Raw genomic sequence first — 24,433 nt, forward strand, 5'->3', positions numbered from 1 at the left:
CTGCTAAAGACCTTAGGTAAGCAACTTGTTTGAGTGGGTGTGTTGTGAAAAATAATGTGTGGAGAAGAGAGCCACTATCTTCATAATTGCAATGCCCCAACTCCACACACAGTTCCTGATAATAAAAGTTGCACAGTTAGTGTTGGCTAAATTGACAAATGAAGACCCAAGGGGACTTAGTCAAATGCCTAAGTCAAAAGTCCATTACCTGTAAACCCCATAGTGCCATTACACAGTTGGCAGACATAGTGGCCATAGTTAAAGCACTTCATGATTTTGTCTACAAACATGAATTGTTTTGAAATCACTTGAATAAAAGCTCTCCATAACATTGTAGGAAAAATGTTTTTATGTCTAAAATTGCTTTCAATGAAAAACCATAACTTAACTCTGATTCTTTTATTAAAAAAGTAAGTTTTAAAAATGGAAGTAAAAACCACACAACAAACAAAGAAAACATCCGAATTTGATCTACAAAAGCAAAATGCCTCTGTGATTCCTAGCTTCCTTATCTATAAATAGGGTATGAGAATTCCTGAATACTGTTAGAATATGGTAATCCATATGTTTAAAAGACTTTTAACTCTGATGTGAAAATTTGAAAGGAAAAAACTATTTGATGGCTAGGAAAACCTCTGGAATTGCTCAATTTTCAAAATTACATCACACACATACACAGACAAACATAGGTCATCTTTCTGAAGAACCTGGCAAACAGTCAATTTTTTTTGGTGTATGCAATTATCAGTTTTCCAGGAAGAGGACATATTTGGGAATTGGACTTGCTATTCACTATAGGAATTTTGAGCTCCAGAGGAAGAGGCCATGCTTTGGTTTCCAGTGATAACTCTGGGCACCAAAAGGATGTTTTATCACATCTAAATGTCCTGTGATGACCACAAATCCAGCTGTGGAAATTCCATATTGTAAGGTAAATGGTTTTCAGGCTTTTCTGCCCTCCCTTCATTAGGATTGCCCTGCCTGATGGGGCACCTGCATTTGTTACATTGTTGTGTTATTTACTTCTGTGGGCCATGACTGCAGTACTGAGATATTTGCCAAGAGAAGCAGAGGCAGAGGAAGAGGCAGGAGAGAGAAGGGGAGAAATAACGCCAGAGAAGCCCAGGGTGAAGACTTGCCAGGGGCCTGGAGGTCTTCCGGCCTCCTGGCCCCCTGGCACCCCTGCCTGCCTTGTACCTTGTTGCTGCACTACATATAAAAGCTCAATACAAGCCTGAGAAAGCCACCGAGGGCTCCAGGACAACTTTACCCGTCGGGTCTGCTCGGATAATAGAAAACCTGCTCTGTACTCTTCCTGGCACTACACATATATAGCTTTCCTTCCCCTGCTGCTTCTGAGGTGACATTTTTAGCTAAATGAGCAACTGAAAGAAAATCAGGTGAAAGAAAACCAGAAAGGAATCATGAGATTGGCCCTTGTATACACTGGTCTTACTCTGCTCTTTCTACAAATCCCTCGCTTCTCAGGCTGGGGCAGTTTCTAGGGGTTAGAGATGGTAACCTGAAGACAAAACATATTGAAGACAAAGCAATAAAATATCAACTACCCTCAATATATTTGTAGGGCATTAAGAAATTTAACTGGAACAAAATTTAGTGCAAGTATACTTTGTGGAGAAAAATGCAAACACATCATTTGAAGAGATAGTCATTTGTAAGGCTTCTAAAAATTGTGCTGCATATACTTCAGGGTAGTTTGTTATTTATTTGATGAATATTTGCAGAGTGCCTACAAGGTACACAGCACCCTAGAAGATACAGCAAAAGTCACTAGGATGAAAGGCAAACCTGAGAGACAAAGCCAGGGAAGTGCTCTTTTACTTCTTGAGCACAACTAAGAGAAGGATGGTGCAGACACTTATCAGGTCTTGGAAATAGGGCCAGAGACTCAACAACTTCACCTGCAATGCAGGGAAACAGGAATAGGGCAGTCTCTTATGCAAGATTTTGCATTCAGAAACTATTAGAGAATATAGTATCTGTTTGTCAGGGACACAGGGGGCAAGACAAACATTTTCTTAGCCAATGTTTACTTAAAAAAAAAACACAAAAGGCTACCTGGGTTCTGTCATTATGATATCTGGTGACTAAAAGAAAGAATTTCCTCCTTCCAGAGGCTAAGATACCCTTGGTTTTTATACTACCCTTCTCTGGCTTTCCTTGTATCTCTGGGTAATTCATACAAGTTTCCTCCTTGTCTACTACAAAAAGCAGTGTGTGTCACTGACATAATTGACATGTTCTGCTTCTTCCCATCATGTATGAAACCTTGGATGGATGACAAAATAATGAAAAAGGGACTGAAAAGGCTCAGGAAGATTGTGTTGACTCACATACACTCTACCAGTATCCTTTTTTTTTTTTTTTTAAGGATTTAGTTATTTATTTATACAAGAACTGGGGCACAGACCAGATGCACGGGAGGGTGAGAGGACTCACCAGAGACAGACTAGGGAACAGAACAGGCAGACTGATGAAACACACTGCTGAGGGGAGCAGCGGGCTTGACAGGAAAGGTCTGCTGCACCACGTGGGACCCTTGCTGGCCAGCTGAAATCAAACTGGTGCTGCAGAGGCTGCGGAGAGCTTCATAGCTTGGCGCTCAACTGCCTGCACCACCAGGGGAGGCCCAAGGTCTGTGTGTCTTGAAGGTGGAGCTGAGAGAGCTGCTAGTTCCCAGCAGCACTGCACCCTGACTTGTTGGGAGAGCCCATTTCAGTGTCAACCAGGAGCAGCTTGATTTGTAGTTTCTTTTAAGGTGAGAAAAATGTGTATTTTCTTTCAAAAGCCAGCATGATGCTACTAGTTTCTCAATCCCTCAGGGCAATGAATGAGTAGATTGTGTCACTAAAAGCAATTAGCAGGAAGCAGTGAGAACATTATCAAAGATTGTTTACTAGCATTTAAAGAGAAAAGAGTTAATATAGAGGTGTTCCAGTCAATTACAAATGTTAGTATGTTAATAGGCGTCTCTTTATCCCTAAATTCAAAAACGGAGAATATGGAGACAATTTTCTCTTTCTTCTCTTGGATAAATGACAGAAAACCTGGTTCCAATGATCACAAGTTTGGTAAGATGGTCTTTAGAACTGACTGAAACTATCCTCAGTGTCACATAAATCATTAAGGAGCTGATAGTAATAGACAACTGTAATTCTTCAACACTATTAGGTAGAATTTTCTGCAAGGATGGAGATATTCTGTATCTGCTTTAGCCAATAGTAAAAGGAGAACTTTTAAATGTAATTTAATTTTAATTACCTAAAGTAGCACAGGTAGCTGTATCGAATAGTGTGGCTCACTATCTTTGTCATCCAGGCTAGAGGCAAGCTTGGACTGGACAGCAGGTCTTTGGGGGAGACTGGAATACTAAGTAATAGCTACTGTCGGTGAGTGTAAAATACTAATCTGTTCAATGAGGTACAGGCACAGCAAGAACTGGGTCTTGATTGACTGTTATGGAGTTATGGGGGGATCTTTGTTTTGGGTACAAAGCTCATAGTTAGAGGGCCTAAGGAGTCCTGTGTTTGGGAGGCAGGTATCCTTTGCTGAAGTCTAGTCCTAGGGCACTTCCATTAAAATTTAGTATTTTTCCTTGGTTAACCTAAAATGTGCAAATTCCTCAGTGTGTTCAGAAGGCCCACATCTTTCCTAAGGTCAAAACCTTTCTAAGTTACAAAACATGAGGGAGCCCAGCAATATTTTTAAAGGAAAATGTCATCTTCTAGATGATGAGATGCATATTTCTCTGTTGGTCCCATAAAGGAAGACTACAAAGATGATAAAAAGATAACTACAGATCCACTAAAGTTCATTCTGCCTCTCAAGTCCTTCTCACTTCACTGGATGTTTTTCAGAATGAGACACTAGTGTTTTGATTCAGAATTCTGCCTCCCTGGGGATTACATATTCTTTTACAGTAAAAGATGATGCCAAAGCCCCCAAATCCTTTTAACGATGGTTTGGCCTACACAGTGCTTTGGCATCACTTAGACTCAGTTTATGCCGTGGGCTCTGGTTCAAAATATAAAAACTCTAGTGATCCTTGTTCATTTGTGAAGTAATTTTAAGAATTATTGGAGAAAAATATATATATATAATTTCCATCATGCACCTTTTGCAAAGCTGGTTCTCGATAAATATTAGCATCTTCCTGTTCTCTCACTCAGTGGTAGCCCTCTTGATTATACTACTGGTCCCTCTGCCTTTTAGCAACAATGGATCTTATTTTGATTGATTGGAACCTGCCTTGTTCTTGAAAATGAACTGGCTTTTCTGCCTACGAAAATATGTTCATTTAAACCTGTGTTTTTGTACAAATGCGTTTTGATAAAGTTTAATGAAATACTAAAATAATTCAATCAAGGGTAGAGGAACAACACCTGTTCGCTCACAAAGGTTCACAGGGTTAGGCTTTCTGCTGAGCTAAAGGAGCAGTGTCAGGTACACAGCCCTTGTGGCAGCAGTACAGAAGCATGCTGATCTCTCATGGGTCTGGATGTATTTTGTCCACTATTGAGTTCCAAATTAGGTTTTTCATGTTAGCACTTACAGGAGGAATGATGAACAATGACAAAGACAATGTATTCAGCGAGAAGCAAGTTTCATAATCTTGTCTTGAAATGGTTCTCTAATTGTTCACCTTGGGTTCTTATCAAAATCATGCAGTGCAAGTGATTATGAAAGACCCTAATCTCTGAATTATAAAGGAAGTAGGGGGTAGCTCCTGAGCCTCCCAAATCTCATGAAGTACATAATGACCTTAATGTAATTTCTGGGATTTCATTTTAAGCCTTTGTTGTAGAGGCCAGGGAACATGACAGCAACCCTTCTTTGTGCGGGTTTCTGAGCAAGAGCCTAACATACCCAGTAGTGGGTAGTGGGAGTGGAAGGAGGGAAGCAGGTATGTGACATCCATTAGCACTATACTGCCTGAGTTTAAAAGTCTATATTCTGAGGTGCTACTAAATTAAAAATTAATATTAAATATCATTAATGAATATGTGTCCCTGTGCCAAGCACTCTACTAAGTGCTATAGATGCCTAACTTTATTTAACCCTTACAACAATTTTATGTAGGAAGTGAAGTCATCCCAGATGATAGATGGGGGAACAGAAGCACAGACACATTAAGCAGGTTGCCCAAGGCGGCTATCAAGTGGAGAGGCCTGGATGTGAACATAGCTTGACATGTCTCACATGATTCACTGCCTCTTAGTCTTAATGTAGTCAGAAGCCCCAGGAACCCAGATATGTAAATGTCTACTGCATGTTATCCTCATTTGCAGACCAGCAAATATCCACTCAGGGGCCTTGAGCCCAGTGAGGCCTGTTAAGGCCACATTGATCCTCCACTTTTCAGTTCGGTGGGATGGGAAACTCATTTTCCCCTATAAAGTTAATACTAAATCTCCTCTGAGTCAGATTCACTCTTTGACAAGTTTAAAGCAGTGTGGTGAGTTGCTCTTTGACCTGTGAGGGCTTGAGGGAGGTAGATGTCAGTATCCCTCTGAGATGTCAGATGAGCGTATACTTTTCTTAAGGGAATTAAAATGATCTACATTATGTTCTCATTAATCTGTGTAAATCTAAATGGAATGTCTTGATGGGGTAATAGGAAACCAATTTCAGCACAATCTGCTCTGCATCCCTATTTTTAAGCACATGGAACTAGTCACTAGATTTTAAATCCATTTACCAAATACCAAAAAGTTTTCTATCTATATTCGGAAGGATGATTTTATATTCAACACAGATGGTCATGCTCCCTAGGGAGCTCAATTAATAAATTTATAACATAGATGCTAATTTTTTTTGTTGACTGAGTAATTCATTTTTAGAAAATTGGAAATATTTATTGATAAGGGACTAATTAATGTCTTTTGAAAAAATTAAAAAACACTGTAATTATGAAATTTAGAAACCAGATTATTCTAGTTGAATCTATCCATTTTAGTCTAAAAAGGGAAGTCTAGTGTTGAAGTAGATGGGATGGTTAAATTGTGTTCTTTGCGTTAGGTCTGAAGGATTCTAGCTGCATATTCAGGGAAGAATTTAGTGGTATGTGCTTATTTGCCACACTTTCCCCACTACTCAAGTACCCTTTGCCCAATATCAAGTAAATAAAACTTCATAAATCATCTTTATGGTACAGTGCACCCTGAATATTGATTTTTTTCAAAAAGCAATGAAGAGATCAGAGCATAGAGTTGATTACCTGGCTTAACAGAGCCAAAATATCGAGTCCTACTTTCCCAATTAATAGATGGGAACTTGTGGCCCCGAGAGTTCACCTGTCCTGACTAAAGACACACAAGAGGTTATTTACAGACTTAGGAATTCTAGAACCAAGTCTACTCACTCCCAGCTCATTGCTTTTTTCTTCTATAATCTTCAAGAATAATCATAGCTACCCTCTGTTGTTTTCTCAGAGTAACATTCACAGTGGCTTTTCACAATAACCTCAGTAGAGAGTATTGTGATCCCAATTTCAGATGGAGTAAATGTCCAAAGTCATATAGTTAGGGGTGGAGGTAGGACCTCTTTATCTGGCTTGAGGCCTCTGTCCTAGCTACTGTGTACATTTGTCTTCTTGGAACAATGCAAGGGAAGGAGTAGACTGGAGCCTCAAAGGCTAAATGAAGAGATGAGTTCCCCATTTCACTTTTCTTCTTAATGTTAGCCTTTCTCCTCCCCAGGTATAAAGGGGAGGGGTATAAGGGGAAGGAATAATAAAAAAAACCCTCAGATCTTTATTATTCTACCTATTGTTCTCCCCTGAGGCCCACGTTGAAGCTCATGGTCATGGTTCCCTTCCCCTGTGAATAACCTGAATTTTCATCAAGGAAGTTCTGTCTTTGGAAATTCCTTAATATGATTTTTACTGCTAACATTTGAAATCATTTGGATGTATTCAATATTCTGTACAAAGCCATTAAAATAAAGGCCAGGGGGATGAACTCAGTACAAACATGAAATGATGTTTGTCATTAGTAAATGAGCTAGTTCTGTGTCTGAGCAGGACATCCATCAAGTTTCAAAAATACTTGCCAGAGATTCTCTCAGGCCATCACTGATGTTTGCTTTTGGTACTAATGCTTATGTATGTTTCTGATTCTCCCTCGAGTCTTCACTTCTCCCAAACCTTATTTTTCAGTTTCATTTCCTAGGACAGTATGGTATGACTGCTTTGACTTACAATCAGCAGCATGGCAAGAGAGCAAGAAAACAAGGACTTTATTTTTCCTATTGAAGAAACAGCTGAAATGCTTTTACCTAGTTGAAGTAGTCTAATGGCAACCATTTTGACTTGATATTATGAATTTGAATTTATAGAGATAATTCAGAAATTAATTTGCAAGATTATGAGAACTGATTTCATTCCACATTGGTTCAGTGTTATTGATCTCTTCTCATAAAACAATTTTGACATGAAAGTGAATCAGAATGGGAGATGGGAGAAAAAGAGCCATCCACACTGAAAGCTCTGGGACCAAATCCCACAGTAAGGATCACAGGGCTGCTAGAATATAAATGGTATTCTTCTGTCATTCTGGGCAAGTCACTTAAAACTTCGGGCTAATTGTTTCCTTATCTGAAATCTGGGTGTTATCACAGTAGTCACTTTACAGAGTTCTTGGTGAGGGTGAAATGTAATAATACAAGAAAACTGAGAGCTCAGCACCCAGTAAACTCTCAATAGACACAGCTGTTGTTGAACCATCACTAGCAGTCTTGTGGCAGCAAACAGCCAAGAGTGGTTCTTCAGTTTCACGCATCTTCTAATTCTGGACTTTCTTTCTCCTGGGAATGCATGGGGAATCAGTACTTACCTGGACTGCTATTCTTATCCCTCTTACAATACTGCATGACTTAACCTTACACCAGCACTCATGCCCTGGTGACTCCCTGTGTGGCGACCATCATGCACTCTAGCTAAGTGTGGAGTGGCCCCAAACAATACCTTGTCTCCGTCGGCTGTTGAGTTTCCTAAAGCAGGTCCCTTCCACAAGGCGATTCAGGCGTTGCTGTTTGATCAGCTCTAAGATTTCTGGCTGAATCTTCTCCTTTAGTTCCCTGCAAAAGGATAAACACTTATTCCACAGTGTGCCTTGAGAACACTGCCTGGTTGAAAGGGCATCAGAGAAGGGCGGCTACATCTTTTCACAAACGTCCCAATATCTCCCAAGTTGGGGCTTTAGAGAATCACTTATTAAATGTTGGCAGACAGGGTTATCTGTTAAAATAACACTATAGATTCCCTGACATTTACAGAATACCCACAAAAGCACCAGCCAACTTCAGTCCTGTTTTTCTACACCAAAGAGCCCTAAAGGTTTCCTTCTCTTATTTTACAAAGCCACAGATAACACTTAAGCAAAAATTCACTCAGTTCTGCTGAGGCACTAAATCTTTGGTCACATTTTCCTGTCTCTATCACAGGCAAATACCTAGACTCTATTTGTGATCTGACCAAACAGGAATCGCATGATTACTATTCCACAATAAACACTGTGCCCTGGACTAACCATGGGACTATATTTTGCATTCATTTCTCTCACTTACAAATAGGAACAATACATTGTCCCAGATTCTAGCCCAGAGAGACTGGGCTAATGAGAGCATAAATTAAAGATTATTTGTATCTTGTCTCAGGCTAATATAATGTAATTTCATTTTAAAGGCACTGTGCTTCAAAGATATGATATAGTGCAATGATTATCAATTTTTTTTAAGAGCAGAACTTTTTTTTTTTCATATGAAATTGTACTAGCATGGCTAGTACAATGTACTAGTAAAGCTAGAATTTTCTACTTACAGCTATATAGGAGACCCAGACTCTAGCCCTCACAGCAGTGTTGGAAGTATTGACTAGACATAGATCTAGAACTCAGGATACTAGGGTTCTCATTCAGGACATGCTCACAACTAGCATTTCACATAGCTAAATTTCCTTATCTATTAGTGGGCTGCCAGAGTTTCTCCCAGGCCAAAACTGATGTTTGACTGTCTCATGGGAAAATGCTGTGACTCCCAAGAAGATAATATGAGTACACATGCTCCATAAATACTGGGCATTAAGGAAAGGTATTACTGAATTTACTTTGATGATATTTTCTCCTTTCCTCTATCCAAATGCTCCATATGCCCACATAACATTGGTCAAACTTCAACCTTAGCTCTGGACTTGCTCTGGCACTGGACTGTAGGCAAGCTGTCTTCACCTGGTATTATGTTTCCAACCGGAGAAGGACCTAATACTTGGTAAGTGTCTTCTATGAGCAGGAAAATGTATTATGCAATGTTAGCTCATTTAACATCTCCTCCTTCCCTCCTATAACTTGGAGATATTATTAATATCATTCCCATCCTATAGATGGGAAAACAGCTCACTGAGGTTAAGCCTAGAGTAGGGTACAAAGTCAGATTTTTCTCATGCAAATTGCTTTTATTTACACATGGGAAAAAAAGACTTTAAAAATTAAAGAAAAGGACCTGGCAAAATGGCAGGGTATTCCAGAATTCCATTAATACATTTTTAGCCTTAAATGGCCTTGAACCTCCTGTCATCTGATACTGTTCCAACTGAACATTTAAAAAGCATAATAAGGAGATATAGCCCTAATAATACAGTTTGGTGCATTTATAAAGCTTTTTCTGTACAGGTCTCATAAGGTCTCATTTCAGGCTTTCAGATCACTAAAACCATTTATTATCACCACTCGGCTTTTATAAAATGGAGTCAGTAAATTGCAGCTTTGATGAACCCTGCTCTGAATGGAGAAGAAGGTGGGGAATTGCCAAGACAGTCACACAGGGCAATAAATCACTGCTCCTGACTTTCAAGTTGGGGCAACGGGGCGGAGAGGAAGAGGCAGCACTGAAAAATGGAGAAATCGCAGGAGAAAGAGTTTTGGATTCTCATCAATTCTTAGGTCATGTGTGTATCTTTAAATAAGTTTTACTTGGCTAGAATTGACTTATTAAAATGGCGATGGAGATGAGGACCAAAAGGAGGAAATAATTGAAAGTACTTCCAAGTAATTCTAATTGGTGATTTATGACTTTTGAGTGTAACACCCAGATGTGCTCCTGATCTCTCTCTCTCTCTTTCTTTCTCTCTCTCTCTCTCTCTCTCACACACACACACACACACTCATTAGGGAACTGTCTTCTGGGAAGGACTATCAGAATAAGTGAATCTGCTGCCGTGAGAGCTACCCTTTATGTTATATACCCTGAAAGACTCCAAAACATGATTGGATAATATAGGACATGGGGCAGTTTTCCTTCGTTTCTAAGTGATTTCCTCTTCTTTTCCTGTAAACAAACTCAGTTGCTATAAAATTCACTGATATAAGGAAAACATATGTAATCCCTCAGTGATGTGCCTGTGGATGAAATCTGACTTTTGCGGCAATCCAATAAAAACATGGGTTGGAATTGGGTTTTGAAATTCTCAGTCTGGTGTCAGAGAGGCCAAAGTTATGGGTTCACTGCCTTTGTTTTGGTAAATAATCCTTTAATAACATCTAAAGGCCTTGTGAAGAAATAAAGGGAGGAAGATTAAAGGAGGTTAGGTAAATGAGTGTATAAAGAGCAATTCAAAGTCTAGCACTGTTTCTGGAAGACAATTCCAAATCAGGTCAAATGAGACCAGTGCCACACTCAGGAGACAGCTGGTGAGACTCTTTCCTGGACGTGGGGTCTGCCCTACTGAATTGCTACCTGGTGTTCATCTGGAACAAAGGTTGGCAGACTTTTCCTGTAAAGGGCCAGAAGTAAATATTTTAGATTCTGAGGGTCACATGCTATCTGTCACAACTGCTTGACTCTGCTATGGTAGAGTGCAAGTGGTCATCCACAGTACTTATCAAATGGGCTCTGTGGAGACTTTGGACTAAAAGAACAAGGAAGTTGTTCAGGTATTCACAACACAGGACCTCTGGGGCCAGTCCTTGAACTTCTTTTTTTTTTTTTTTAAATTATGTATTTTTTTTTTTTAAGATTTATTTGTTTTTATTTATTTATACAAGCACTGGGTACAGTCCGAAGCGCGGGAGGGTGAGAGAATTCACCAGAGCCAGAGCGGGGAGCAGAGCAGGCAGAAGGACCGAAGTACACTGCTGAGGGGAGCAGCGGGCAGCAGGAGAGGTCTGCGCGCCATGTGGGACCCTCCTCCTGTGGCCGGGGAGCAGCGGGGGATCGAACTGGCGCCGCAGAGGCTGCAGGCAGCTTCGCAACCCAGCGCTCAACCGCTGCGCCACCAGGGAGGCCCCAGTCCTTGAACTTCTTTACATGAAGGCCTCATGACTTTAAATACCAACTTTATGCAAATAGCTCTCAAATTTACATTTCTAACCTTAGCATCTTAGATGAACTCCAAGCTCACTTGCTTCCTTAGAGTCCATTCCCAATAAGGTGGTCATAGAGACCATTTAAAAACCTAAGTAAGGATATGCTAGTTCTCTACTCAAAATCCACAATGGCTCCCCATCAAGAAGGCTCCTGGACACCTTCTGGCCTCATCTCCCATTATTCTTTTTCTACTTTATTTGGTTACAGACACAATGGCACCTCCTCTTACCTCAGGACCTTTGTACTGGTGGCTCTCTGCTGGAATACCCCTCACCAAATTCCCACAAAGCCTGCTTCCTTCGTCACTTACACATCTTTGCTCAAATGTCACTATCTTAGTGTATTCTGACTACTTTATTTAAAACTATGGACTCTACATTTTCCTTATCCTGTTTATATCTTCATAGCTTGTATTCCCTCTTAATGTGCTGTAATCTTATTTACTATGTTTACTGTGCTGTAATCTTATTTACTAGGTTACACGAAAATATAACCCCTGCAGGATTGAGGACTAGGTCTGTTTTCTTCACTTCTGGCTTGTATATGTCTAGAATATCACCTGGTATGTGACAGGCATATGATAAATGCCAAGTGCATTGAATGCTGAAAATTATATAACTGACCATTGTCTTATTGATACTGGCTAAGAGTAAATTATGAAAAAAAAAACTTGTGGTCAATTTTTAGTGAGGATGTGGATTTGTAGGACAGGCATTATTTTTATTTCTAGCTTTATTTGTTTTTCTTTTTTACTTATTTTTAGACTACTTTATTGTACTTTCTGAGAAAAGATAAAGCATATATAAAAACATTCAAAGGCCAGTACTGCCATTCTGGTTATCAACTAGTAATAAGAGGAGCTGTTACTTTAGATATCATGTGCCAGACTTAGGTTAAGTGCTTTTCATGTGCTATTTTGTTGGATCTTCACAACAACCCAATGATGTATAAACTTTCATCATCTTTATTTTCACATACAAGTAAAATAGGCTGAGGATGGGTTATACCACTTGCCTAGAGTTGTATTTGCAAGTAGTGACCTTGAAATCTGATCCCAAGTCTATAAGCTTTCTGGATCTGGGTTTTCCACATTTTCTATTCCTCTTCACTGACACTTGTCCTCATATCTCCTCTTCTCCTCAATATAGTGTTGGATGCCCTATTTTTGGATGTCTCAAGCTTTTTATATCCATTAACTTGGATTAATTGTGAAGATGATTTATCTTCCTGTTAAGTCATGCTAAGCAGAAAATAACAACTATGTCCTCTCTGCAATAGTCAAAAGCTAAGAAATAAAACAGAGCTTCCTTAATCCACTGAATATATATTCCAAGGAAGTATCTGTTCACATAGACTTGCTTGCAATTTTCTTCTCAAGAAACATGTTTTATGAAAATAGGACATATGCCTCCCAGGTCTTAGAGGATCAAGGTTTATTACCTTCTGGTGTTGTGTGTGGCAAGGCAAAGACAGAGGCCCCAGGCAATGGGGCTGATGGGCAGGTGGCAGGGCCAGAGGGGTTCTACACCAGACTCAGCCAAGTTTCTATGCCTGTCTGCAAATTACACAGCTTGAATTGGATGACATTAAAAGTATTTTCAGCTCAAAAATTATAATATTCTAACCCCCAAGCTGGGGTTGGAGGTCAGTGTTGTGTGTTCTCAGATAACCACCTGCTTGTGCTCCCTCCCACCAAACACTGAGCGTGGTCTGAGGAGCCTCCTCTTAATCTTACTTCAAAGCTAGGGATGAGGTGGGGGGAAAGAGTCTCTGATTCTCTGCTTTTCCCCAGAACCTCAGGCAGGGTCTAGCAGGTAGAAGTTGTTTGATCCACATTTGTTAAAAGAATGACTGACGGAATGAAAACAATCACACCTGGCCTTTTCTTTGTTGACTTGTGTGCATCCTATGAGCCATTCTGGCAACATTTTACCATTCACCCCACAATGAGCTCCTGTCTAGTAGATCTTTCTAATAAACAAAACCTATCACTAGAAAAGAAGCTGACTCCTGCTTGCTTATTTCAGAGGCTGGAATAATGATAAGATTGGCCAATGGCCTCCCATTAAATGCTGTAGCTCTGGACAAGTCTATGACTTTACTGCAATGATGCCAAGAACCCCAGGTGGCCAGGGTGCTTTTCAGTCCCATGGCTGAGTAACAGTACAAAGTTTCACACATACAGGAGATTTCCATTATATGTTGATTGCTTTTCCTTAGATAAAAAATAAAATAAGGATAAAAGGTTCTTGTGATAAAGGGAGAAGAAACTTTAGAATGTCAGTGACAGAGCCTTGGAAAATGAAGATATGAAACCAAAGTAGGAGCAAAATGTTCACACTTGATATGTAGTTAGCATTCTTACATGGAACAAAGTCATGGTCGAACATGAATTTAGAATCACTTGGCCTTAACTGAAGTTGTTTCCAGGTCTCCCTTTAGATTAAGAATTATCAAAAGCATAAAAAAGTCCCTTGTGTTTACACATCTGCTGAAACAGACACTATGAAATCCAATGTTTCCGTAGTGGGATCAGATGAGGAGCCACTCTCCTTCCCTTCAATTGAGAAACTGCATCTCTAAGGAGTCTATCATTTATCCAAAGTGCTTATAGCTCCATATTTCTTACTGTTACCTTCTGGCTGAAGACCAATACAAAGGCACCCCAGTGGTGCTCTCGTAAGCGCTGGCTGGTTCTCAATGTGGGGGTGACTTAGATTTTACAGTGATGCCAAAGACCCTCAGGAAGCACTTTCTCTCTCCCGCTGACAAACCCATGCTCACTAATGTCTGTGGCCCACAGTTTCTAACAATGCTTCTTAAGGTTTGAGATGGAACATAAGATAGACGCTATATCTTGGCTATTGTTTTTGCAGACCTGTGCATTTTTTTAAACCTCATCTTAATCTTGTACTAGGCAATGGAGCCCTGCTGGATTTGAGTTTAAGTCCCTGCTCCTCTGCTTGCTAGTGAGGTCATCAGCTCTCTAGACGCTCTTCTGGTCCTTGAGTACATGTCTCTCTCACATGTACGCAAGGCAACAGAATAGCAGGAGGGATTGCTTTGCAAACTGCCAAGCATTAAAAATGTCAAATATATAGAACAAGAAACAGAGAGGAGCAGAAAGAAAAAGAATCAGAGAGAGAGAGAGATTGATTTTAGATGGTCACCGTAATCATCCCTATAGTACAACTTGACTTCACAGGAAAATTCAGAAGACAATCTTCTGAGGCAAGAATGAGAATAAATTCCAACCATCTTTTTACTCTTCACCCTTTTCCTTCTTTCCATCCCTATTAAACATAAGGATAACAAAACTTACTTAGCTCTTAGAAAAGGACAGTAAAGATAAATAGGCCAGTTCCAAGAAAAAACAGACAAAAAACTCCCCATACAACAAAAGCCCCAGTTCTCTTGCTTAAGATTCTGCACATCTTAAAAATTGAGAAACATGAGATTATGCAGCTGTTTCAATTAGCACTTGATGTAAAATTTTATAAAAGGCCCCCTCCCCCACTATGACCTGTAGGTTAGTAGTCAGGAGGTGACATGAGATGCTCCAATGTGAAGCAGAAGCAGGAGGAGGTGGACTTCTCTTCTTCTCATGTTCTCCCTCCCTCCCATGACTCTCTCTCTCATAACTCTCTCTCCCAGGACTTCAATGTTCTTATTGTTTTAGGTATCAGTGTGCCTCACTCTGGATGCCCCATATCATGTTAAAGGCACCTACACAGAATATAGCAGTATAAGAAAAACAAACAAACATTGTCCCAAGCATTAGAAAAGGGTCCAAACTTTTCAGCTAAAACTCCAAAGAGAACTCTTCAGTAACTGGGCTGCTTTCTGGTTTGGGTCCTTCTGCCAGCACCTGTTCCTAGCTCCCCCTCAGCCCATCCCAGCCCATCCTGCTCCCAGGTTCCCTGCTCCCCAGCAGTGACTTTGTGAACTGAATTGAGATCTTCTGGAATGTCCTTTGCTATCCTTCTATAAAGAGCTTACATCACAACCCAGCTGTATGACAGGGCTCCCCTCCAGAAATGGTGGGTCTGAGCCTTTGAGGAGCTAGAGGCCCAAGTGACTTACAAAATCGGGCGAGATTGGTAGTCTTCCTGGTTCATTCTCTCAGACTGACGGATTTTCAGGATCTCAGTGTAGCTTAGGTTATGCAGTTTGCTCTTGAACTGGTCCAAGGAGCTAGGCTTGGTTGTAAGCGCTCTCATGACCTGCTCCTTCACTACCTGCATTACCTGTAAATTAAAGGAAGATTATTATTTTCTTGAGGTTTGACCTTGCTCACTCAGAAAAGCCTCCATAGTTAATAGCTCCCTAACTCACTGATCTCCTCCACATGTGCTCTCAGCCCCAATCCTGAGCACGTTGTTCCAAAGAGTAAATGATCATTAGCTACAACTTCCATTTCCTCTTGTACAATTGTCACCACAATAGATTGACCGCCTTGAAACTGGGAGAGTGGGGAGGCATGGAGTGAGAAAAAGAGTTCCATTTGTACCATGTATTATGTGACTGCTGCTGAAGCAAGAACAAATAATTCACACTCAAGAATGAAAGAAGTCCAACCAACAGCTAGGAGCCTGCAGAATCATTTTTTTTTCCAGAAGAAAATCACTGAGACACAATGAACTGTGGAATTGGTTGGGCCCAGGACAAATGAATGTGAACTGATACATACACCCATCCCTCCCAGAGTGTTTTTCCCATGTAGTTAAGGCCTAAGTGTTCAAACAAACAATACACCTAGAAATGTGCATGTTGTATTGTCTCTTTGAGCCAGGCATTAAAAAACCCCAGAGGTATATTAAATTCGAAAAGACATAGCTCATTGGAAGCCTCAAGATAAAGGAAGAGTATAGTGATTTGCTCCCTCAGGACAGATCCAGTCCACAAGGAAGCAATTACCCATTGCCTCTATTAATGTGGATTCATCTTTACCAGAATATATGAAGCAGTAGAAAACCAGAAAACATGCAGTGCGACCAACAGACTTGTAATCTTGCTGCTTCTTTTCTTAGCTTCCACTGCAGATGAGAACAATTGTTTCCACTGATAAGGTATCTACCATGGGAGAAGTTCCATAGAAAGCACTTTAAATGTGCTTTACACATTCTTTCTTAGTCCACTCACATTTATAAGGCAGACATTCATCATTTCCATTTACAGAAACCTGGATTTCAAAATATTAAGTAACTAGTTCAAAATCATTCAGCTGGTTGGTATGTGGCTGAGCTGAGATTTGAAGCCAGGGTTTTAAGCATTCTTTTATACTGTGACCCATGTCACCATTCATGGAGTTGTTTAGTAATTTAAAAGTAAAAGAAAATGACAAATGCACCTCAGCTACAAACCAGATTGAGTCAGGCACTTTGCTGTTCTGTGCTTCATTTAATATACTTCCTCACTTCCCTCCAATACAATGGAGTAGGTGCTACTGCCACAATTTTAAAGGAAATGGAGACAGAAAAAGGATTGAGGATTTAGCTAAGATTACACATATTTAGTTGAATTCTCAGTTGCCTTGTTGCCCAGTATTATAGATATGACATACACTTTATGTTGATCAGCCTGGGGTACTGCTATCCTTTATCACTCTGGATGTGACCAATGTACTCCTTCTGGCTTTTAATCTGTTGTTTGTTCAGTAACTCATTCATAGGAGGTACTCAGTAATTGCTCACTGATAAGATCCCCCACAACGGCAGGTTCAGGAAATGTCATTGTTATTGAGGTAACGATTTTACAGTATGGAAAAGACCATAACTTCCAAATCTGCCTGACTGCAAGGAAAAGGAAAAATCTTACAGCCTGAGGAAACCTCACAGGAAGCTGAAATGTCCTCCAAACTCTTGACAGCTCCTTGCACTTGCTAAGCTCTTTTAATTGTATTGATTCTCTCTGATGGTGCAGGATACTAAGCAATCTGCTCAGGTTTCTTTCTCCAAGTGAATGGGATCTTAGGAAGCAGAACAAGAAAGTGAATCCTCATTGGCAGCAAAACTAAACTGACTTCCAGGAACAGCAGAGCAGGCCTCAGATGTGCAGAGCAGGCCTCAGATGTGCCCATCAGAGAAACCCACAGGATATGAGTCCAACTCCAGATGCCAGATCCCCTCCCTCTTTATCATCTGCATGCTTTCTTCCTGTACCTGTGCTCACAGGGATCCCGTGTCAATAACATTGTCCTTTAGTTAACTAAAAATGACTGAACATATTTCATGTGTTTCTAAAGGGGCTGTCACAGAGATGACAATCGCTAAACCACATCTGCCCAGACAAAATTATCACACTAGTACATGGCATGTGACCCAAACTGACCAATCAGCATCTGTCACCAGACTTCTCTGACATTACTTGAAGCAGGCTTCTTTCTCATCAAATTGAAATCTATTCTGTAGGAGTGCTCCTCAATATCTAGGCGAGTGGAAGTTAATGAGACCAATTCCAATGGAATAAAACAGAAGGAACAAGTGTGTGCCTATATGTGTGAGAGAGAGAGAGAGAGAGAGAGAGAGAGAGAGAGAGAGAGAGAGAGAGAGAATATAATGTAAAGCTACATTCAACTATAAAATCAACTATAAAGAAAACCCTAGAGTTTTCATTGATTGGTTAAATCAATCTTTTTTTCACTTAAGATTGTTTGACTGGAATTCTTGTCACTTGCAACCAGAGTCACAACAAATACATACACCAAAGTTCAAGGAGAATACCAGCTTGTGAGGCTGAGATTGCTTGAATAGGTGAGAAAGGGAAAAAAGCAGGATACAAACAAAAAAGCTACTTCAATAAAAAATAAATGTAAAAGTCATCTTTGTTTACTTTTGGTTATACTTTTGCATGAAATGATAATTCCTTTTGTAATCTGGGAAACTCTTTAGCTCCAATTTAGATAGTTTTGCTTAAAATTCACCATTAGAGCTTCATTCATCTAGATTAAGACTTTGATACCAGTTAGATGAAAAAAATCCATGACTGTAATAAACCTTTAAATTTGCAACAATCACATATATATGTAGGTTGAAGAAAATATAGAACTTTTCCCATGAGTAGACTGACAGGAAAAGGGAGAAGAGTTCATGAGGACACCTGGCTCCAGGTAAGGGACACCGGTAGTGGATGTGGTGCATAGAACAGAGATTGTTGGAGCCAAAGACCGGCTTTGCCAACTTCATCTTACAGTTTTGCTTAGTATTGGCCCTGAAAAAGTCACTTTGCTTGCCAAGGAAAATGATGCCAGTGAAAGATGTCATCAGTTTTTAAGGCATCACAATAGCAAAATAAGTCAAATATGCCTCTATTTCTTTCTAAAGAAGCTTCCACAAGGGCTTCAACTAATGGCATCAGTCTTTCTTGCTCCATGTGTACAAGTTAAAGACAAGACACTCAGACACTTTATACTCAGAACCTATTCCACAGTCCTATTCAGACACTCTTACACAGTCCCCTTTGGAAATTATCAGGCTTTTGTCATTGTTTTAAGAAAGCAAAGACAGTGTTGCAGAAGCATCAGCAAAGTAATAAGTTAAGACTTTTAATTACAGCATGTGTTTTGCCGTAGACATCAAAGAAAACATACTCTTAGAACCTACATTAATTTTTGGTATTGACTGATTACTTAATCAATGTCTGAACCATACCTGTGTTTCTGGAATCCTCCCAGTACCTGTTCTCTGTAATAATGTCACACTGTACCAAAAATGTGGGAGTCCCACAGATACTCTCACTTTAGGTAGAGAAAACATTTTGATTTCTTGAAAGATTGGAAAAAAGGTATAATTGCTGAGGATCTATGAGTAGAATCAAGCAAACTTGTAGTCTAATTGTGTTCTGGTGTCATTGTTCATTGAAATGTGTTTTGTGTTTAATTCCAATATCTACTGAGCATCTGTGCATTCCTATTCTAACTACCTCTCTGACTCTGCTTTTATACCCATGACCTTTATCCAGCAAAATTCATCCATGCATTCAAAAAAATGGTTTTCAAATATTTGCAATGTGCAAAGCACAGTGAGTGAAGCATTTGAGGGCTTGTACTGAATAAGCTCTTGCTCTAGGAAAGAGGGTAGAACATGTACACACCCCCAGGGAAAAAGTGATGTCATACTGGAGCAAAGGCAAGACATCCATTCTCAGGCTCGAGTCCCTCTCCAGTGTCATGATGTTGAGGAACAGCACTAGGACTTTGGCTTGAGGAATAATAAGGAATGGAGATGATAATGTTCTTTCAGGATTAGGGGATGCAGAACATTTAGCCCAATACATTCTGCTCATCATTATGAGGTTTTCCCTTATTCACAGTCCTAAAGACAGGTTGTCAAAAGAAAAACTCTTGGGGCCTCCCTGGTGGCACAGGCAGTTAAGCACAGCACTGTGAAGCTGTCCGCGGCATCTGCAGTGCTGGTTTGATACCCGCTGGCCTCAGAGCAATCCACATGGCGAGCAAACCTCTCCTGTCTCGCCTGCTGCTCCCCTTAGCAGTGTACTTCGGTCAATCTGCCTGTTCTGTTCCCTGCTCTGTCTCTGGTGAATCCTCTCACCCTCCTGCACATCTGGCCTATATCCCGGCTCTTGTATAAATAAAATAAATCTTTGAAAAAAAATAAAAGAAAAACTCTTCCTGTTACATGCAAACAAGTGTCTAGTGACACCAGGTACTCATAATATGTGCAGGGCAGGTCAAGATTGTATTTAGGTTGAGTTGAACAGAATCAATTCCAACCTATTAGAATTACTATTTTTCAAATTTTTCTCAATTCTCTCCCTGAATGATTTCAGGCCTTGAAGATAGTTTTCCCTGTCCTTGTGTTTCCTGCCATGCCTTCCACTGGAGTTTGACAGTTGCAGCTCCCTGGTGAAGGTCCCAGCAATCCAGGGCCTTGTGGGGTTGGTCTTCAGATAAATGACCAGAGAAACTGTTCTGATATTTCAGAGGGTCAGCTTAGCTGGTGCGCAACCTCTGGCCTCTCTCAATTTCATGATGTGTCCTCACGGATACCAGTCGAATTTGAAATATTTTTTTCATTAATAAATGTAAAAATGTTCTTTGCAGTTCACAAAGGACATGGCCTAATCGTGGCATGCAGGAATAGTAAAAAGTCATTTGCTCCTCCATCTCTGTTTCTCTAGTGAGTCTCTAACAACTCCATGATCTCTTTGAGGGGATGGTAATGACTTAATTCAGAAACAGGAGCCAGTGTAGTGCATGATATGGCTGTGGAATCTTTCTAACTGTTCCTTTTTATGATGGCATATCTAAGGACAATAAATATGAGGCTAGCTGTATGTCCCATCAAAAGTCAAGATATGTAGCCAGGAGCTGAGAAAAAGAACAGTCCACTATAGACTGAAACTTCATTGGTTTGGCTCTTCCCAAGGCAGAGTCTGGAATGCCAACCATTGACAGCAAGGCCTGCCTTCAGGGTGCCATATATCTGTGATGTAACTGTGATGCAACTCTGAGGGTGTCTTTGGTGAAAGATGGAAAATTATGGGCAATGGATGGAACCACGTAGACTTAGGAACCTATGCCTACATGAAAGTATAGAATTTTGCTCTGAGTATACAGTTTTCAGGATTGGGGTGATATTGTCTCACTTGCTGAGTATTCTTTCCATTTAATTTATGTCATTATCACTGACCACTCCCTGAACCCTACCCTATCACCTGTCCTAATTTACCTAAGAGATAAACGCCTGGCCAGAGTGACTGCTGAAGTCAGACATTTACCTTTCTGACTTCAATAGTATCCTCTTCAGCCCACCTCACAGCAATGTATTGTTTCCAAAATATAGATCTGATCATGTCCTCTACCTGCTGAAACCTTGGCTCAGTACTGCCTGTAGTGACAGCCAGTGTCTCCACTGTGGACACATGTACCCTCAGAGCCACTTTCCACCTCACCCTCAAGCAGATACCTCCTAGTTGGTCCTTACCCCACTTCTGGGATTGAGCCACCTGAGATCATTTTAGCACTTTGAACTTTATTCTTCATTTGTGTTTTTTCTTCCCTGTGACTAATACTCTTCCTTCCAGTACTTGCTCACTCTTCAAGTCTAGATATTCTTTGCTGTTGCCCTTTCTCTAAAGTCAGGGTTAGAGCCCCCTTATTCTCCAATCATAGGATTATGTCATAATGTCATGAACAATGTCTCTTTTGTTTATTCAGAATTTACACAATCCTTTCAGGTAGTAGCTGTTGAGAAACTGTTTAATTCATGACTGAGGATTCAGTTCTCAACACTCACTCTACAACAAAATTTAAAGTATACCTGCTTTCTCCCCTAAAAATTTTGATTCATTTGTTTGAGAATGGGTTCTGGACATTGGTCATGTTTTAGAAAGTTCCCAGGGGATGCTGATGTGCAGCTGGGATTAAGGGTTGTGGGTGTAACGAGGAAGCATACTGCCATTCCAGATAAAAGAGAGAAGGGCCATGATCCCTTTCCTCATAACTGCCCAGTGTGACTTACAGATGCTGCCCAAGGAAGCCAGACTTCATCTTGTTACTGCCCAAAGTCTCCACAAGACCTGACCTTCAGGTACCTGCTATGGTATGACAGGATTAGTGCTCTTACCTGAGAGAGTTAGAAAACGGCCAGGGGACCATTCCTTCTCTGAGCATGCTTAGATCCTTCAGAAGACACCACTATTGGGGACCAAACCATTCTACCTGGGCTGCTTCCCACCAAGGTAACCATAGCTACCTTGGTGCAGGCATCTGCCTACCTGGGCAAGGTGTGGTTTAGAGAACCTGCTGTAGCAAGAATAGCCAACATCTTCCCAATGCCTTGGATAGCAATCAGTGACAGTGTTCCTAGACACAGGAGCAGCAGCCTGCATGCTAACCCTGAGTGGGTAAGCTTGCAGATGGCAGCATTCAAGGAAAACATGGAGAACTCAAGGGAAGACTATTAATAGAATATGAAAGGTGATTTTTCAGATGTACCCTGAGAGCAAAGCAGATGGCACTGGAGCAGATAGAAAGAGAGCTAGTGCCCAACACTGCCATTCTCTTGCTTGAAAACTTCCTCTGGTTTTTAATTGCTAATAAAGAAGGAATTGATTGAAGCAGGTAGTGATGATCAGAAAGTTTCAAGCATCCTGAGAATCTGATCTTAATCCAAATTGACAGCTTGAAGGGCCTGGCATTGTACCCCCCCCCAAAAAAAAAAAAAAAACAACTCATTATACAATCCCTGACTCTGTGGTTCAACACAAGTGCTAACTGAATAAGTTCACATTCCTAAGACAAAGACTCACAGTACTAATCCCTGCCATGCTCTTTGTGATAAAGCATTTTAATTTAAGGTGTAAGGCATCTTTATAGTCAGTAAAAATAAGTAAATAAATAAACCTTTCAACCAGAAACTCATCTTAAAATCAGTCAGTGCTGTGTTCGTTAAAACAGGGGATATGGACGCAACATCCTGCTCCATTTCTTCAACATCTACAGGAAACCAGCTCAAAACTCAGAAAAAGTGAGGCTTGGGATCACTGCCTTCTTTTTGCAGCCTGTCCAGAGGGGAGATAGATCAAGAGGAAAACAGTGGTGTGACCCAGCTGCCTATCCCCACTGAAACAGGAAGCCAAATTAATACAGCAATCAGGCTAGATTTGCTGGTTTACTAATTGGAGGTCCTGGATGACAACAGGAAACTGTTTTCACCAGTGTCTGATGGAGTTGGCCCCAGGCAAGCAAAGTCCTCACAAATCACATTAGTGGGTGGCATTTAATCCACAGCTTTGAATAAACAATGTGTCAGTCAAAACATGACTGTGTGGTGAGAAAAGCAAAAACAAATGGGGCTGGTTTTCTCACAAAGAAGGTTGAAAAGTTTTTCCAACAAGGCCTGGGGAAAATGGTCACAAATTTTTAATAATGATGCTACCATTGGTTTCTAATGCTTGTTCACCAAATTTAGTCATACTTTGTCTATCAGGGATATTGAAAGCAAAGACTTTCAAAGTTACAAAGAACGATCTTCCCAACGGGCAAGTCTGGCAAGTAAACCAGTGTTTGCTTAGATACCTGTCTCCTCTCTTATAGCTACAGCTGCCTGACCATGGTGGGGTTGGGGGTGGATAGACTCCCCTGGGGGCTCCCTAAGAGCAAGGGAGGAATTTCACTGAAGTGACTGAACCTGAAGGAGTTTTTCTTTTCAAGTTACACAATCCTGATGCCAAATTATTAGTGCTAAATAATGAGTTACTTCCTAATAGATTTATAAATGGATAAATGACATCTACAGATATCCCTTCAAATATTATGGGCTGTTTACAAAACATCTGAGATGTAGTCATTGTTGCTTCTTTACTCATTAATTGGCATGTGTGAAAAAAGGAGTGAATGGTAGAGTCTGCTCATGTGTTATTCTCCCCCAGTGTGCCTTACCCACTATAGATGGTGAAATTTTACCTAATTCATCTCTGTGCACAGCATCTAAAATCAGTTTCATAAATATTTGGAGTAGAAGAGTATCAGTGGGTACAAATAAATCAGCCTGAAACTATCTAAAAGTAGCTGCCATTAAGAAATGAATGAAATGTCTACTATTTCACATGGAGGGTGAAACCTGAGGCCTGGCACAGTTTGCATAAACTATTAAACAAATGAAATGGGACAATACGCCCCCCTGGAAGGGAGGCTTAATAAAGTTTTTGTAAGCAGACTGCTCACACAAGACCACAGTACCACAGTGGGCAGGGGTTGGGGAAAGCAAGGCCTGGATCCATCAAACTCCTCTGCCATCAGGCACAGCTGAAAAAAAAAAAACAAGCAACAACAAATGTTCGCAAGGATGTGGTGAAAAAGGAACTCTCCTACATTGCTGGTGGGAGTGCATTTCTGGTCAAACCACTACGGAAAGCTGTCTGGAGCTTCCTCAGTCTACTAAAACTGGAGCTACCATACAACCCGGCCATTCCACTAAGAGATCTACCCAAAGAACACAAAAACATTGATTCAAAAGAACACCTGTACTCCTATGTTTATTGCAGCACTGTTTACAATAGGTGAAACCTGGAAACAAACCAAATGCCCAAA

The 24,433-nt window shown here is 40.5% G+C and overlaps 1 protein-coding gene across 7 annotated transcripts in view; it reads right to left on the bottom strand.

Moving 5' to 3' along the window:
• ELMO1 (engulfment and cell motility 1) overlaps nucleotides 1–24,433 on the bottom strand; it is a 521,159-nt gene that overhangs the window by 29,631 nt on the left and 467,095 nt on the right. For 6 of the 7 annotated variants that reach the window (XM_037510323.2, XM_054692471.1, XM_037510310.2 and 3 more), the window contains 2 exons: nucleotides 15,463–15,626; nucleotides 7,985–8,097 (listed from right to left, as the gene is read on the bottom strand). In XM_037510323.2, the coding sequence (XP_037366220.1) occupies nucleotides 7,985–8,097; nucleotides 15,463–15,623 (274 nt within the window). In that variant the 5' untranslated portion in view covers nucleotides 15,624–15,626. Of the gene's footprint in view, nucleotides 1–7,984; nucleotides 8,098–15,462; nucleotides 15,627–21,323; nucleotides 21,445–24,433 lie in introns of those variants that run through there. The other variant, XM_037510318.2, reaches the window with a different exon arrangement.

Source organism: Talpa occidentalis, unplaced genomic scaffold (genome assembly GCF_014898055.3).
Source record: "Talpa occidentalis isolate TD23 unplaced genomic scaffold, MPIMG_talOcc4v2.1, whole genome shotgun sequence".
NCBI classification, from domain to species: Eukaryota; Metazoa; Chordata; class Mammalia; order Eulipotyphla; family Talpidae; genus Talpa; species Talpa occidentalis.